The sequence below is a fragment of the Nerophis lumbriciformis genome, linkage group LG12 (assembly GCF_033978685.3).
Source record: "Nerophis lumbriciformis linkage group LG12, RoL_Nlum_v2.1, whole genome shotgun sequence".
In the NCBI taxonomy this organism is placed as follows: domain Eukaryota; kingdom Metazoa; phylum Chordata; class Actinopteri; order Syngnathiformes; family Syngnathidae; genus Nerophis; species Nerophis lumbriciformis.
Genome location: NC_084559.2, coordinates 19,848,409 through 19,866,948, shown reverse-complemented (window position 1 = coordinate 19,866,948; position 18,540 = coordinate 19,848,409). Strand labels below are relative to the sequence as shown.

At 40.0% G+C, this 18,540-nt stretch overlaps 1 protein-coding gene across 1 annotated transcript in view; it reads left to right on the top strand.

Annotated features, from left to right (window-relative positions):
• Positions 1-5,444: 5,444 nt before the first annotated feature.
• The window catches only part of LOC133623085 (netrin receptor UNC5D-like), a 163,440-nt gene continuing 150,344 nt past the window's right edge, over positions 5,445-18,540 (top strand). Inside the window, exons 1-3 of the mRNA XM_061986044.1 lie at positions 5,445-5,473; positions 11,303-11,352; positions 17,346-17,524. Of these exons, the coding sequence (XP_061842028.1) occupies positions 17,443-17,524 (82 nt within the window). The 5' untranslated portion in view covers positions 5,445-5,473; positions 11,303-11,352; positions 17,346-17,442. The remainder of the gene's footprint in view (positions 5,474-11,302; positions 11,353-17,345; positions 17,525-18,540) is intronic.

Below are 18,540 nucleotides of genomic sequence, written 5' to 3'. Positions count from 1 at the left end.
GCTGTGTGCAGGCGCCAAGTCCTGTTGGAACTTGAAATCTCCATCTCCATAAAGCAGGTCAGCAGCAGGAAGCATGAAGTGCTCTAAAACTTGCTGGTAGACGGCTGCGTTGACCCTGGATCTCAGGAAACAGAGTGGACCGACACCAGCAGATGACATGCCACCCCAAACCATCACCCAACCATGCAAATTTTGCATTTCCTTTGGAAATCGAGGTCCCAGAGTCTGGAGGAAGACAGGAGAGGCACAGGATCCACGTTGCCTGAAGTCTAGTGTAAAGTTTCCACCAGGCCCTAACCAATCTGGCGCCCTAGGCAAGATTTTAGGTGGCGCCCCCCCACATCGGCAGTGAAGTGTATATACTCACAAGAACCCGAATAGCTTTGTCTTTGACCTTTTTTTTTTTACTTACAACTATACCTAATATATAAAGGGGTGGAAAAGTGACGATTACCTGCAGGGCAAACATTAGCTAACCAGAAGGCAATAACAATGTAAACAAAAAACACCTGCTTAAAAGATCTAATACAAACATTTATATGCACGTACAACACTTATAACTTTTAGCATATCAGTATGTGGAATTAAATTATGGAATGGATTAAGTAAAGAAGTTAAAAATTGTACTGATATGATCCAGGTTGTTCAAAATAATAGTGCTTACAGAGTACAAAGAAGAAGAATTATGAGAAATACTTTCAACCTTATTGAAAATAAGATATTCTTCATCTCAGTATGTTAATAATGACTGAATGAATGAATGAATTACATATTACAAAACTGTTGTATACTAATTCATAGATGTTATTTTATTATATAAAAAGGTCAGTAAATGATTCTATATATTGGTAAACGCTTTGAAGTGGGAAAGGGGTAGGATTAAATAAGCTTTGCTTCTTCCTACTCCTTTTCGGGCATGATGTCAAATGAAATGATATGCAATTGTGTGATGTATTATGATGTAAGTGTGTTTATGTTCCAAATAAACTAAAGAAAGAAAGAAATGTCCCTGAGGAATGTAAGGTGGGAGTACTGTAATTACCTAACGTTACATTATTATTTACCATAACAATTTAGCCCCCTCCACAATATTAACCCGACGTTAAAACAGAACTAGCTATTTATTGATTAGCAATTGCCGAATCATGTAACATTAGCTTAATGCTAAAAAGCCAGGTTACTATCACATTCTGTAACAGACAAATAATTTCATGTAGGCTAACGTTACCTACCTGCTACCTCTGTCTTTTCTCGTTTCTCCTCCTCTTCTTTTCTCTTTTTTCTTCCCTGGGCACCTGACAGTTTTGGCAACTTGTGTTGATTTTTTGATGTCGTGACGTCCAAAAAGAGTCATGATCATGATACGGGAAGAGAGGGGGCGCACCGTGCGGGGGGAGGAGGGGGGGCCGTAATGTTGTAACAAATAATATTTCTATTAAATAGGCTTTACTTTGCATTTTAATTAACGTGGGATTATTTTTTGTATTTAGAAATAATAGTACCAACTTTCTTTTTTTTTTTCTTTTCTCCAACATTTGTGGCACTGGCGTGGCGCCCCCTGATGGACGGCGCCCTTAGCATTTGCCTATACGGCCTATGCCACGGGCCGGCCCTGGTTTCCACCATCAGTGATGGTTTGGGGTGCCATATCATCTGCTGGTGTCGGTCCACTCTGTTTCCTGAGATCCAGGGTCAACGCAGCCGTCTACCAGCAAGTTTTAGAGCACTTCATGCTTCCTGCTGCTGACCTGCTCTATGGAGATGGAGATTTCAAGTTCCAACAGGACTTGGCGCCTGCACACAGCGCAAAATCTACCCGTGCCTGGTTTACGGACCATGGTATTTCTGTTCTAAATTGGCCCGCCAACTCCCCTGACCTTAGCCCCATAGAAAATCTGTGGGGTATTGTGAAAATGAAGATGCAGAATGCCAGACCCAAAAACGCAGAAGAGTTGAAGGCCACTATCAGAGCAACCTGGGCTCTCATAACACCTGAGCAGTGCCAGAAACTCATCGACTCCATGCCACGCCGCATTAACGCAGTAATTGAGGCAAAAGGAGCTCCAACCAAGTATTGAGTATTGTACATGCTCATATTTTTCATTTTCATACTTTTCAGTTGGCCAACATTTCTAAAAATCCCTTTTTTGTATTAGCCTTAAGTAATATTCTAATTTTGTGACACACGGAATTTTGGATTTTCATTTGTTGCCACTTCAAATCATCAAAATTAAATGAAATAAACATTTGAATGCATCAGTCTGTGTGCAATGAATAAATATAATGTACAAGTTACACCTTTTGAATGCAATTACTGAAATAAATCAAGTTTTTCAAAATATTCTAATTTACTGGCTTTTACCTGTATATATGAAATACTTGACTTGGTGAATTCTAGCTGTAAATATTCTCCTCCCCTTTTAGCCACGCCCCCGTCCCACCCCGACCACGCCCACCCCACCCCCTCCACCCACCTCCCGAAATCGGAGGTCTCAAGGTTGGCAAGTATGACTTATCTGCACATCGCTACTTTTAGGGAAATATTCTATAACCCTAAAATATCACAAACTAACAAAGAAGAATGAGAGAAAGATACAACCTTGGTGGAAATATATACAGTCGCGATCAAAAGTTTACATACACTAGTAAAGAACATAATGTCATGGCTGTCTTGAGTTTACAATTATTTCTACAACTCTTATTTTTTGTGATAAAGTGATTGGAGCACATACTTGTTGTTCCCAAAAAGCATTCATGAAGTTTGGTTCTTTTATGAATTTATTATGGGTCTACTGAAAATGTGATCAAATCTGCTGGGTCAAAAGTATACATACAGCAATGTTAATATTTGGTTACATGTCCCTTGGCAAGTTTCACTGCAATAAGGCACTTTTGGTAGCCATCCACAAGCTTCTGCTTGAATTTTTGACCACTCCTCTTGACAAAATTGGTTCAGTTCAGCTAAATGTGTTGGTTTTCTGACATGGACTTGTTTCTTCAGTATTGTCCACACTTTTAAGTCAGGACTTTAAAACCTTAATTCTCGCCTGATTTAGCCACGAGGGAGGGAGGGCTGAGAGTCAGTTATTAGAGAGCGCAGTATTTTATGCGGTTGTCCCTGACACAGGTAGATGGGAGGCCGTCAGGAACGAGGGAGGCAGGGAGGGAGGGCTGAGAGAGTCAGTTAGTATTACAAACCCCGTTTCCATATATGTTGGGAAATTGTGTTAGATGTAAATATAAACGGAATACAATGATTTGCAAATCCTTTTCAACCCATATTCAGTTGAATGCACTACAAAGACAACATATTTGATGTTCAAACTCATAAACTTTTTTTTTTTTTTTGCAAATAATAATTAACTTAGGATTTCATGGCTGCAACACGTGCCAAAGTAGTTTGGAAAGGGCATGTTCACCACTGTGTTACATGGCCTTTCCTTTTAACAACACTCAGTAAACGTTTGGGAACTGAGGAGACACATTTTTTAAGCTTTTCAGGTGGAATTCTTTCCCATTCTTGCTTGATGTACAGCTTAAGTTGTTCAACAGTCCGGGGGTCTCTGTTGTGGTATTTTAGGCTTCATAATGCGCCACACATTTTTAATGGGAGACAGGTCTGGACTACAGGCAGGCCAGTCTAGTACCCGCACTCTTTTACTATGAAGCCACGTTGATGTAACACATGGCTTGGCATTGTCTTGCTGAAATAAGCAGGGGCGTCCATGGTAACGTTGCTTGGATGGCAACATATGTTGCTCCAAAACCTGTATGTACCTTTCAGCATTAATGGTGCATTCACAGATGTGTAAGTTACCCAAGTCTTGGGCACTAATACACCCCCATACCATCACAGATGCTGGCTTTTCAACTTTGCGCCTATAACAATCCGGATAGTTCTTTTCCTCTTTGGTCCGGAGGACACAACGTCTACAGTTTCCAAAAACAATTTGAAATGTGGACTCGTCAGACCACAGAAAACTTTTCCACTTTGTATCAGTCCATCTTAGATGAGCTCAGGCCCAGCAAAGCCGATGGCGTTTCTGGGTGTTGTTGATAAACGGTTTTCGCCTTGTATAGGAGAGTTTTAACTTGCACTTACAGATGTAGCGACCAACTGTAGTTACTGACAGTGGGTTTCTGAAGTGTTCCTGAGCCCATGTGGTGATATCCTTTACACACTGATGTCGCTTGTTGATGCAGTACAGCCTGAGGGATCGAAGGTCACAGGCTTAGCTGCTTACGTGCAGTGAGATCTCCAGATTCTCTGAACCCTTTGTTGATATTACGGACCGTAGATGGTGAAATCCCTAAATTCCTTGCAATAGCTGGTTGAGAAAGGATTTTCTTAAACTGTTCAACAATTTGCTCACACATTTGTTGACGAAGTGGTGACCCTCGCCCCATCCTTGTTTGTGAATGACTGAGCATTTCATGGAATCTACTTTTATACCCAATCATGGCACCCACCTGTTCCCAATTTGCCTGTTCACCTGTGGGATGTTCCAAATAAGTGTTTGATGAGCATTCCTCAACTTTATCAGTATTTATTGCCACCTTTCCCAACTTCTTTGTCACATGTTGCTGGCATCAAATTCTAAAGTTTATGATTATTTGCAAAAAAAAAAAAAGGTTTATCAGTTTGAACATCAAATATGTTGTCTTTGTAGCATGTTCAACTGAATACGGGTTGAAAATGATTTGCAAATCATTGTATTCCGTTTATATTTACATCTAACACAATTTCCCAACTCATATGGAAACGGGGTTTGTACATAGTGTCATGTACATAGTGTATATACCCCTTCCCCCATTTTTTTTGTATATATTGTTTTTCAAATCACCTTACATGTATACTGTGTATATGTACATAATTTATCCATTTTTTGACGTATTTTTTTAAATACATGTTACAGGTTGTATATATTTTATTATTGAATGCATCAAATGTGATCAATATTTAGTCAGCACAACAATGCTGACTATTATTTATCAATTTGGACCAATACAATTACCTCTATTGTGCTACTTACTTTAGGGTTTGCAGAGAACTGAATTTTAGTCTTACAAATCCCTCTATGCATTTTTTTGTGGCACACAGTTCTCCTAGCACCTGTGATGCTTCCTTTAAATTCCAAACTGGAACTATTATGCTATTCTAGCCTGGATGCAAGCACCAATTTGGACCAATACTAGGAAAAATGTAACTAAGGGTGTTTATTTTTCGAGTCAATTCATATTATTTATGTTTTTATTTTATAATTTATATGAATTTTGATTAGTATTTCTATTTGCTTACATAATATTTACAATGGAGAACATATTGTACACCTTGCTATAGCTCTGTTTGGCCGATAGAGGGCGCCATCGGTCCATCTATGACATAGCACGATGACCGGATTTTCCAATCTTGCTTCCGGTTTCACTTAACTACGGCACCAAGCAGTTGATGACATCCTTCACGATAGCTTGTGTAAGCATATATATATATATATATCTTTCTCTTTCTGGATTTCACTACACGAAACAACACCTTCAAGATTAATGGGATAAGACACTATTTGAAAGACCCTACCTCAATTTGGAACTTCATTTCTCATCATGTTCCAGGTTTGATCCCCGCTTCCGCCATCCCACTTCACCCACCTGCTCCCAGTGCCACCCACACTGGTTTAAATGTAACTTAGATATTGGGTTTCACTATGTTAAAAGCGTTTTGAGTCACTAGAGAAAAGCGCTATATAAATATAATTCACTTCACTTATTTTCTAACCTTTGAGGCATACTTGCCAACCTTGAGACCTCCGAGGTGGGGGGTGGGGGCGTGGTCGGGGGTGGGACAGGGCGTGGTTGGGGGCGTGGTTAAGAGGGGAGGAGGATATTGACAGCTAGAATTCACCAAGTCAAGTATTTCATACATATATACAGAGGGGTTAGTGCATCTGCCTCACAATACGAAGGTCCTGAGTAGTCTTGGGTTCAATCCCGGGCTCGGGATCTTTCTGTGTGGAGTTTGCATGTCCTCCCCGTGACTGCGTGGGTTCCCTCCGGGTACTCCGGCTTCCTCCCACTTCCAAAGACATGCACCTGGGGATAAGTTGATTGGCAACACTAAATTGGCCCTAGTGTGTGAATGTGAGTGTGAATGTTGTCTGTCTATCTGTGTTGGCCCTGCGATGAGGTGGCGACTTGTCCAGGGTGTACCCCGCCTTCCGCCCGATTGTAGCTGAGATAGGCTCCAGCGCCCCCCGCGACCCCAAAGGGAATAAGCGGTAGAAAATGGATGGATATATATATATATATATATATATATATATATATATATATATATATATATATATATATATATATATATATACATCCTGAAAATATGCAAACAAAACTGTGTTTGGATAATTGATACTTCAAACTTGCATAAATAAATCTTAAGGAATATAACATAACTTGGCTTCTGAGAGCTTCAAAATGTAATGAATAAAATGCTAAAGTTGTTGATAAACAAGCAATTATTTTAATAATTAAATATGGTCATTTTAAATTAATTATTATGATAATTTAAAATCAATTATTTCAAATATGTTTATTTTAATGTATAATTCTATGGCTGGATGTAATAAGGAGTTCCAAAAAATAAAAATAAAAATACAATTAATTTTGATGTTTTTAGCAAAATATAGTAAACATTTATTTAGTTATTGTTTTTTTTTAAATTAATAACTATATTTATTTTTAGGTAAAATAAACATAATAATACAATTTATCTCTAGTCTGGATGATTTAGTTCTTGTCACCCTGTTGTCCTCCCGTCATGAAAAAAGGCTGTCCTCACTCAGGTCCGCATGGAGCTGGAGAGGGCGTGGCTTCCAGCTCCGGCTGAAAATCGGGAGATTTTCGGGAGAATATTTGTCCCGGGAGGTTTTCGGGAGAGGCGCTGAATTTCGGGAGTCTCCCGGAAAATTCGGGAGGGTTGGCAAGTATGCTTTGAGGCCTAAAATTTTTGCTATTGTGTGATTGATTGATTGAAACTTTTACTAGTAGATTGCACAGTACAGTACATATTCCGTACAATTGACCACTAAATGGTAACACCCGAATAAGTTTTTCAACTTGTTTAAGTCAGGATGATTCATGATACAGATATATACTATCATCATAATACAGTCATCATACAAGATAATCATCAGAGTATATACATTGAATTATTTACATTATTTACAATCCGGGGTGTGGGATATGGAGGGGAGGGTTAGGTTTGGTTGATATCAAAACTTCAGTCATCAACAATTGCATCATCAGAGAAATGGACATTGAAACAGTGTAGGTCTGACTTGGTAGGATATGTACAGCAAGTAGTGGACATAGAGAGAGAGATCAGAAAGCATAAGAATAAGTATCTACATTTGATTATTTACAATCCGGGGAGGTGGGATGTGGTGGGGGGAGGGTGTTAGTTTAGGGTTGAAGTTGCCTGGAGGTGTTCTTTTAGTGCGGCTTTGAAGGAGGATAGAGATGTCCTTTCTTTTACACCTGTTGGGAGTGCATTCCACATTGATGTGGCATGGAAAGAGAATGAGTTAAGACCTTTGTTAGATCGGAATCTGGGTTTAACGTGGTTAGTGGAGCTCCCCCTGGTGTTGTGGTTATGGCGGTCATTTACATTATGGAAGTAGTTTGACATGTACTTCGGTATCAGGGAGGTGTAGCGGATTTTATAGACTAGGCTCAGTGCAAGTTGTTTTACTCTGTCCTCCACCCTGAGCCAGCCCACTTTGGAGAAGTGGGTAAGAGTGAGGTGGGATCTGGGGTGGAGGTCTAGAACATACTTGCCAACCCTCCCGAATTTTCCGGGAGACTCCCGAAATTCAGCGCCTCTCCCGAAAACCTCCCGGGACAAATTTTCTCCCGAAAATGTCCCGAAATTCAGGCAGGGCTGGAGGCCACGCCCCCTCCAGCTCCATGCGGACCTGAGTGACGTGTTGACAGCCTGTTCACACGTCCGCTTTCCCACAATATAAACAGCTAATGATCGAGGGCGAGTTCTTGGTTTCTTATGTGGGTTTATTGTTAGGCAGTTTCATTAACGTCCTCCCAGCGCGGTAACAACACACAACAACAGCAGTCAAGTTTTTGTCTACCGTAAAGCAGTTCGTCTGCCGTAAACAGCAATGTTGTGACACTTTTAAACAGGACAATACTGCCATCTACTGTACATGCATATGTGACCCACCCATAATGTGTCACATTTTTGTGTTGATTTATTTATTTTATTTTGTGGTTTGAATTCGTTTTTGGAGCTGTCATTACACATTTATCAGTATTCACATTGGTCAGTAGGGGGCAGTAGGGTGTTTCTTCCCAATTGAATGCTATCACCTGCAGACCGGAAGTGCCTTGTCATTCTGATGAGCGCGACCAGTCTGTGAACAATTGAAACGTCCTGTGTGCTTTTTCCTCCTGTATAACAGGTTAGTTTTGGTGAATCAACTTACTGAATAATATCCATGTGATCTTTATAAGTTTAAGTACACATTCTGATGGTAGAGCCTAACTCTAAAGTGTTTGTGAGTTGTAGTTTGTATTTGTGAATGAATCCAGTGCACAGCTGCAGTAATCAATACAAAAAGACGACGTGAGTACGCATTGTTTATATAGGAACTTCTGATCCTAATTCAGACTCCCAAATTAGAGCTCCCGTTTTCTTATTGATTTTATAATGTATATTTGTATAATGTTTGTGTTCTGAAATAGTGACAGCGAATAGAACAAGGATGGACAATTCAACCCTTAACTCAACAATGAGTAGATGAGTGTTATGTGTGTGTATATGTGTAAATAAATGAACACTGAAATTCAAGTATTTATTTTATCTATTTATATATACAGGTAAAAGCCAGTAAATTAGAATATTTTGAAAAACTTGATTTATTTCAGTAATTGCATTCAAAAGGTGTAACTTGTACATTATATTTATTCATTGCACACAGACTGATGCATTCAAATGTTTATTTCATTTAATTTTGATGATTTGAAGTGGCAACAAATGAAAATCCAAAATTCCGTGTGTCACAAAATTAGAATATTACTTAAGGCTAATACAAAAAAGGGATTTTTAGAAATGTTGGCCAACTGAAAAGTATGAAAATGAAAAATATGAGCATGTACAATACTCAATACTTGGTTGGAGCTCCTTTTGCCTCAATTACTGCGTTAATGCGGTGTGGCATGGAGTCGATGAGTTTCTGGCACTGCTCAGGTGTTATGAGAGCCCAGGTTGCTCTGATAGTGGCCTTCAACTCTTCTGCGTTTTTGGGTCTGGCATTCTGCATCTTCCTTTTCACAATACCCCACAGATTTTCTATGGGGCTAAGGTCAGGGGAGTTGGCGGGCCAATTTAGAACAGAAATACCATGGTCCGTAAACCAGGCACGGGTAGATTTTGCGCTGTGTGCAGGCGCCAAGTCCTGTTGGAACTTGAAATCTCCATCTCCATAGAGCAGGTCAGCAGCAGAAAGCATGAAGTGCTCTAAAACTTGCTGGTAGACGGCTGCGTTGACCCTGGATCTCAGGAAACAGAGTGGACCGACACCAGCAGATGACATGGCACCCCAAACCATCACCCAACCATGCAAATTTTGCATTTCCTTTGGAAATCGAGGTCCCAGAGTCTGGAGGAAGACAGGAGAGGCACAGGATCCACGTTGCCTGAAGTCTAGTGTAAAGTTTCCACCATCGGTGATGGTTTGGGGTGCCATGTCATCTGCTGGTGTCGGTCCACTCTGTTTCCTGAGATCCAGGGTCAACGCAGCCGTCTACCAGCAAGTTTTAGAGCACTTCATGCTTCCTGCTGCTGACCTGCTCTATGGAGATGGAGATTTCAAGTTCCAACAGGACTTGGCGCCTGCACACAGCGCAAAATCTACCCGTGCCTGGTTTACGGACCATGGTATTTCTGTTCTAAATTGGCCCGCCAACTCCCCTGACCTTAGCCCCATAGAAAATCTGTGGGGTATTGTGAAAAGGAAGATGCAGAATGCCAGACCCAAAAACGCAGAAGAGTTGAAGGACACTATCAGAGCAACCTGGGCTCTCATAACACCTGAGCAGTGCCAGAAACTCATCGACTCCATGCCACGCCGCATTAACGCAGTAATTGAGGCAAAAGGAGCTCCAATCAAGTATTGAGTATTGTACATGCTCATATTTTTCATTTTCATACTTTTCAGTTGGCCAACATTTCTAAAAATCCCTTTTTTGTATTAGCCTTAAGTAATATTCTAATTTTGTGACACACGGAATTTTGGATTTTCATTTGTTGCCACTTCAAATCATCAAAATTAAATGAAATAAACATTTGAATGCATCAGTCTGTGTGCAATGAATAAATATAATGTACAAGTTACACCTTTTGAATGCAATTACTGAAATAAATCAAGTTTTTCAAAATATTCTAATTTACTGGCTTTTACCTGTGTGTGTGTGTGTGTGTGTGTGTGTGTGTGTGTGTGTGTGTGTGTGTGTGTGTGTGTGTGTGTGTGTGTGTGTGTGTGTGTGTGTGTGTGTGTGTGTATATATATATATATATGTATGTATGTATGTATGTAATAAAAGATATATATATATAGCTAGAATTCACTGAAAGTCAAGTATTTCTTATATATATATATCTTAACCACGCCCCCCACCTCCCGAAATCGGAGGTCTCAAGGTTGGCAAGTATGGTCTAGATGTAATCTGACTAGCTTGTTCTGGGATGTTTGGAGTCTAGATTTGAGGGTTATTGGAGGTGCTAGGGTACCAGCAGGTGCATGCGTAATCGAAAAAGGGTTGAATGAGAGTTCCCGCCAGAATCTTCATGGTGCTTTTGTTGACCAGAGAGGAGATTCTATAGAGAAATCTTGTTCGTTGGTTGACCTTTTTGATTACCTTAGTTGCCATTTTATCACAGGAAAGATTAGCCTCTAGAATGGAACCTAGGTATGTGACCTCATCTTTCCTGGTGATAACAATGTCATCCACTTTTATAGTGAAGTCACTGACTTTCTTAAGGTTGATGTGGAACCCAAATAGGATGGATTCCGTTTTACCCAAGTGTATGGATAGTTTGTTGTCAGCAAGCCAGGTGCAAGTTCTACAGAGTTCAGCACTGAGGATTTTCTCCACCTGTGACTTGTCCTTGTCTGATACCAGCAGGGCAGAGTCATCCGCAAACAGGAACAATTCACAGTCGCATGCTGATAACATGTCGTTTTTGTATATTAGGAACATTAAATGCCCTAATATACTGCCTTGGGGGACTCCACAGCTTACTGAGAGGTGGGGGAGCACCTCTACCACCTGTTTCCTCCCCTCCAAGTAAGTGTAACTACAACATTGATAGGCTTCCTGTTGATCTTTCAAACTTCCACAAACAAGCCCTTCTGGCATGGTCTCTTATATACAAGCACCATTTCTCACCTACGAAATACTTTATTTGGAACAATAAAGACACCAAAACTTTTTAATTACCAAGAATTTCTCAACCATTTTCCGGTCTCTGTGACTCCCAAACAAATTGCCATTGTATTTGATGCCATTCCAACAGGTGTTATGTTGTACAGCAGTGTTTTTCAACCTTTTTTGAGCCAAGGCACATTTTTTGCGTTGAAAAAATGCGGCGGCACACCACCAGCAGAAATCATTAAAAACTAAAGTCAGTTGACAGTAAAAAGTCGTTGTCGCAATTGTTGGATATGACTTTAAACCATAACTAAGCATGCATCACTATAGCTCTTGTCTCAAAGTAGGTGTACTGTCACCACCTGTCACATCACGTCGTGACTTATTTGTAGTTTTTTTGCTGTTTTCCTTTGTGTAGTGTTTTAGTTCTTGTCTTGCGCTCCTATTTTGGTGGCTTTTTCTCTTTTATTGGTGTTTTCCTGTAGCAGTTTCATGTCTTCCTTTTGAGCGATATTTCCCGCATCGACTTTGTTTTTATCCTTCTTCGTGGGGACATTGTCGATAGCCATGTCATGTTCGGATGTACATTGTGGACGCCATCTTTGCTCCACAGTAAGTCTTTGCTGTCGTCCAGCGTTCTGTTTTTGTTTACTTTGTAGCCAGTTCAGTTTTAGTTTTGTTCCGCATAGCCTTCCCTAAGCTTCAATGCCTTTTCTTAGGGGCACTTACCTTTTGTTTATTTTTTGTTTAAGCATTAAATACATTTTTACCTGCACACTGCCTCCTGCTGTTTCCCACATCTACAAAGCAATTAGCTACCTGCTGCCACCTACTGATATGGAAGAGTATTACACGGTTACTCTGCCAAGTTCTAGACAGTACCGACACTCAACCATAACACATAATTTGCAGACTATAATTACTGGTTTGCAAACAATATTTTAAACCCAAATAGGAGAAATTAGATCATCTACCACGTCACACCAGACTGTATCTCACGGCACACTAGTGTGCCGCGGCACAGTGGTTGAAAAACACTGTTGTACAGGGCTTACTCATCTCCTCTTTCTGCTGTAAACAATGTGAATGATCCACTTGACACTCCTGTGGGGAAACTTTGCTTTGATCAGAAAAATAACAGAAAAATCCGCAGCTTATTCCAAAATGATTGTGTGTGTCTGTCTCCTATGTAATTGCACGCTGGAATAATGTTGTGAATGACATCTGCTGGGTCAAAACGTGGTCCTTTCCTAACAGGTATTTACTTACCAACAAAGTCAAAGAGATATATTTTTAAAATCATTCATGGTTATTACCCTGTAAAGACTGTGATGGTTAGATACAAGAAGGACATTGATGTTACCTGCACCGTATGTAACATGCATCCAGGGACTGTTCACCACCTGTTTTGGACTTGTGAAAGCACTCCATCACTATGGCAGGGCATCTGTCGCTTCATCCTGGACAATATTCATGACAAATGTGTGCTTTGTTTTAAAAGATGTGCTATTTGGATTCACACTGTATGAAAATGAATTTTACCTTTGCAACCTCATTGCAACTATTGGCTAAGTTTTATATTCATAAATGTAAGTTTCTCAATACCCAACCTGTTTTTTATGCCTTTAAAGGGGAACATTATCACCAGACATATGTAAGCGTCAATATATACCTTGATTTTGCAGAAAAAAGACCATATATTTTTTTAACCGATTTCCGAACTCTAAATGGGTGAATTTTGGCGAATTAAACGCCTTTCTAATATTAGCTCTCGGAGCGATGACGTCACAACGTGGCGTCACATCGGGAAGCAATCCGCCATTTTCTCAAACACCGAGTCAAATAAGCTCTGTTATTTTCCGTTTTTTCGACTGTTTTCCGTACCTTGGAGACATCATGCCTCGTCGGTGTGTTGTCGGAGGGTGTAACAACACGAACAGGGACGGATTCAAGTTGCACCAGTGGCCCAAAGATGCGAAAGTGGCAAGAAATTGGACGTTTGTTCCGCACACTTTACCGACGAAAGCTATGCTACGACGTAGATGGCAAGAATGTGTGGATATCCTGCGACACTCAAAGCAGATGCATTTCCAACGATAAAGTCAAAGAAATCTGCCGCCAGACCCCCATTGAATCTGCCAGAGTGTGTGAGCAATTCAGGGACAAAGGTCCTCGGTAGCACGGCAAGCAATGGCGGCAGTTTGTTCCCGCAGACGAGCGAGCTATCGACCCTAGCTTCCCTGGCCTGCTGAAATCAACTCCAAAACTGGACAGATCAGCTTTCAGGAGAAGAGAGCGGATGAGGGTATGTCTACAGAATATATTAATTGAGGAAAATTGGGCTGTCTGCACTCTCAAAGTGCATGTTGTTGCCAAATGTATTTCATATGCTGTAAACCTAGTTCATAGTTGTTAGTTTCCTTTAATGCCAAACAAACACATACCAATCGTTGGTTAGAAGGCGATCGCCGAATTCGTCCTCGCTTTCTCCCGTGTCGCTGGCTGTCGTGTCGTTTTCGTCGGTTTCGCTTGCATACGGTTCAAACCGATATGACTCAATAGCTTCAGTTTCTTCTTCAATTTCATTTTCGCTACCTGCCTCCACACTACAACCATCCATTTCAATACATTCGTAATCTGTTGAATCGCTTAAGCCGCTGAAATCAGAGTCTGAATCCGAGCTAATGTCACGATAGCTTGCTGTTCTTTCCGCCATGTTTGTTTGTGTTGGCATCACTCTGTGACGTCACAGGAAAATGGACGGGTGTTTATAACGATGGTTAAAATCAGGCACTTTGAAGCTTTTTTTAGGGATATTGCGTGATGGGTAACATTTTGAAAAAAACTTCGAAAAATATAATAAGCCACTGGGAACTGATTTTTAATGGTTTTAACCCTTCTGAAATTGTGATAATGTTCCCCTTTAAAAAAGAATTGGAACTCTATGTTAAAACACTCTCTAACTCTAACAACCAAAAAGCTGTGAAAACGATGATGCTGTGTTCTAAATTTAAATTATTTACTGAACTTGTGTGAGCTTATGGCTTTGCACTTTGTTATATACAGGTATATATATTTTGCATTCTATTTTAGTTACTTTATTGAGTTTACAACCCCCTGGCGCTGTTTTGTACTGTTTTTGTACTTATTTTGATTATTATTATTTCACAATTGTTTGTAAATGTTGCAATTTATAAATAAAGGTTTATACAATTACATGGGATCCCTCCGGGTACTCTGGCTTCCTCCCACCGCCAAAAACATGCACCTGGGGATAGGTTGATTGGCAACACTAAATTTGCCCTAGTGTGTGAATGTTGTCTGTCTATCTGTGTTGGCCCTGTGATGAGGTGGTGACTTGTCCAGGGTGTACCCCGCCTTCCGCCCGAATGCAGCTGAGATAGGCTCCAGCACCCCCCGCGACCTCAAAAGGGAAAAGCAGTAGAAAATGGATGGGAAAAAAAAAAATATATATATATATATATATATATATATATATATATGTATGTATGTATGTATGTATATGTATGTATGTATGTATGTATGTGTGTTTCTCTTTATTACTCGACAAGTCCTGCCTGAAGAAGAAGATTTGTATCTAAACGTTGCCCAGACTTGTCTTAATAAATATCTACTATATTTCTCTAACCAAAACCCTAACACCCTAACCCTAACCCTCCGCCTCGGGGACCCCCGGGATCCATTTTCTGTACACATGCATACCTGCATGTGGTTGTCCTATCTACTTCATGCAGAACATCAACATTGAAATGCTTTTGATTCATCACTATCACTACTACGCTACTTGCTGCTTTTTTGTCTTGGGGTCACAGAGAACCTAATTTTAGTATAAATCCCCTTAAACAAAACTTGCTAAACACAATGTGTATGTCAGTAGACTAATTAAGAGTCTTTGTTTGTTTACTTACTACTAAAAGACAAGTTGTCTTGTATGTTCACTATTTTATTAGGACTAAATTGCAATGAGAAACATATGTTTAATGTACCCTAAGATTTTTTTGTTACAATAAAGCCAATAATTACATTTTTTTGTGGTCCCCTTTATTTAGAAAAGTACAGAAAAGTACCGAAATACTTTTGATACTAGTACCGGTGCCAAAATATTGGTATCGGGACAACACTAATGCCCACTAGGGTTGTACGGTATACCGGTATTAGTATAGTACCACAATACTAATGAATCATTTTCGGTACGATACCGTCTCTGAAACGTACTGGTCCCGCACCCCCCTGCGCCCGCGTCGAAGTCACGTCGTGACTTTGCTGGTTTACGAGCAGACGAGCATGTTCGGCGGCACAGAATCACAGAGTACTTACAAGCACACAGTGTGTAGACAGAAAACGGAGAACGGACGCATTTTGGCTTAAAAACTGACGATAAAGGTGAAGTTATAACACTGAAACACCCTCAGGAAGCGTTGCTTTAAGACATGGATAGCTAGCTAGCGGCTGCAGTGTTTTAGCTACTTCTAAATCACTAATCCTGGTCTCCATGGCGACAAATAAAGTAAGTTTCTTCCAAGTATCATCCCTGCAGGACGAGGAATAGCTAAACATGCTTCACTACACACCGTAGCTCACCAACGTCAAAATGTAAACAAACGCCATGGGTGGATCTACACCTAACATCCACTGTAATGATATCAAGTCCAGGCCGTATTTAGTCGATACTACTAAGATTACGTCAATATCTTTCGTTTAAAAACATGTATATTATGTTTATAAACTCAGGAAATATGTCCCTGGACACATGAGGACTTTGAATATGACCAATGTATGATCCTGTAACTACTTGGTATCGGATTGATACCCAAATGTGTGGTATCAACCAAAACTAATGTAAAGTATCAAACAACAGAAGAATAAGTGATTATTACATTTTAACAGAGGTGTAGACATAACATGTTAAAAGAGAAAGTAAGCAAATATTAATCTCACACTATGTTAGATCCACTATGGACTGGACTCTCACAATATTATGCGAGATCCACTCGACGTCCATTGCACCGGTCGCCCATGGGGGGCATGTGGGTCCCCACATCTGCGGTCCCCTCCAAGGTTTCTCATTGTATCCCATTGGGTTGAGTTTTTTTTTTTTCCCCTGATATGGGATCAGAGCCTAGGATGTCGTTGTGGCTTGTGCAGCCCTTTGAGACACTCGTGATTTAGGGCTATATAAGTACACTTTGATTGATAAACTTTGAACAATATATGAACAAGTAGATTAATAATTAATTTTCTACCACTTGTCCTTAATAATGTAGACACAATAATAGAATGATAAATGACACAATATGTCTGCAGACTAATTAGGGGCCTTTGCTTGTTTACTTGACAAGTTGTCTAGTATGTTCACTATTTTATTTAAGGACTTAACTGCAATAAGAAACATATGTTTAATGTACCCTAAGATTTTTTTTCTTAAAATAAAGCCAATAATGCCATTTTTTATGGTCCCCTTTATTTAGAAAAGTACCGAAATACTTTTGGTACCGGTACCGGTACCAGAATATTGGTTATCGTTACAAATGGGACCCATTACCTCCCTGCTTGGCACTCAGCATCAAGGGTTGGAATTGGGGGTTAAATCACCAAAAATGATTCCTGAGCGCGGCCACCGCTGCTGCTCACTGCTCCCCTCACCTCCCAGGGGGTGATGAAGGTTGATGGGTCAAATGCAGAGAAACTGTTCGCCACACCTCATGTGTGTGTGACAATCATTGGTACTTTAACTTAACACTAACACGCACACACACCGAGCACCCACATGCAGAAATGTAGATCTGCGCCTCTGGTTGGAGGCAGAGGAAGGGAGGAACTCTGAGCGCTGAAAGCTGTAGAGAAGCGAAGATGCATCTTCCCTTGACTTCATTATCTTCCCTCTGCAGCCACAGACTCTTCCCTGGCTGGCTTTACAGAGAGGACCTCCCGGGAAGATCCAGCCAACCATCCGGCGTGCGTGGACCACCAGTGTGACGCGTGGGGATGTGTACGCTGACTGAAGGGCGTGACTTTGCCACGGCTGGTCTCCTACTTCTTCTTTGTTCCACCTCTGTCACCTCCAAAGGTAAGAAAGATGATATGAAACAATGTGTGGCATCCCCCCCTGAGTGCACACTGCATATTGTGTGCAAACATGCTTCATACTCATTACGTTTGCCTCAGAGTTGTGTGCGTAATCACCGCCTTTATTGAGGCTTTTGGGCATATGCTGTGCAATGGAATTGACGCGCCGTCTATAAAGCTGTGGAGGTAAAACATGTCTTTGAAAATTAATTGACTTCATGCAAAAATTGTATTTAATTTATTGTATTATTATTTATTTTTTTACCATAGTTTTATCTATCCTCGGGTTGTGATTGTAAATGGAGGGAATGTGTTGTTGTTGGTTTTTTTTTGTTTTTTTTTACTCATAAGCCAGTTAAGTATACAAATAATAACAGAAGAAATGAACAAATTAAAAAGACGGTTTGACAAAAGCAGACTTATCTTTGAATCGCAGCAAAACTAAAATATTGCTATTTGGTAACGGTAGAAGAGAAAGTCAAACACAAATACAAATAGACAGAGTAAATATTGAAAGGGTAAAAGAAACCACATTTTTGGGTGTAATAATAGATGAATTGGAAATCTCATGTAAAAACATATACGACATTAAGTGGCAAGAAACACGTCAATAATGAATAAAGCAAAACATGTTCTAGACCAAAAGTCACTTCATATTATCTACTGGTCCATAGTAGTGTTACCATATCTGAGTTATTGTGCAGAATGATGGGGAAACAACTACAAATGTGCGCTTCATTCATTAACGGTGTTACAAAAAAGGTCAATTAGTGTCTATATTAGCTATATTAGCCTACTATCAAAATGACTTTAAAAGTCGTATATAAGTGTTATAATGAAGACAACATATGATGTTAAGTGTCTATATTAGCTGTATTAGCCTACTATCAAAATGACTTTAAAAGTCTTATATAAGTGTTATAATGAAAGCAACACATGATGTAAGTGTCTATATTAGCTGTATTAGCTTACTATAAAAAGGACTTTAAAAGTCTTATATAAGTGTTATCATGAAGA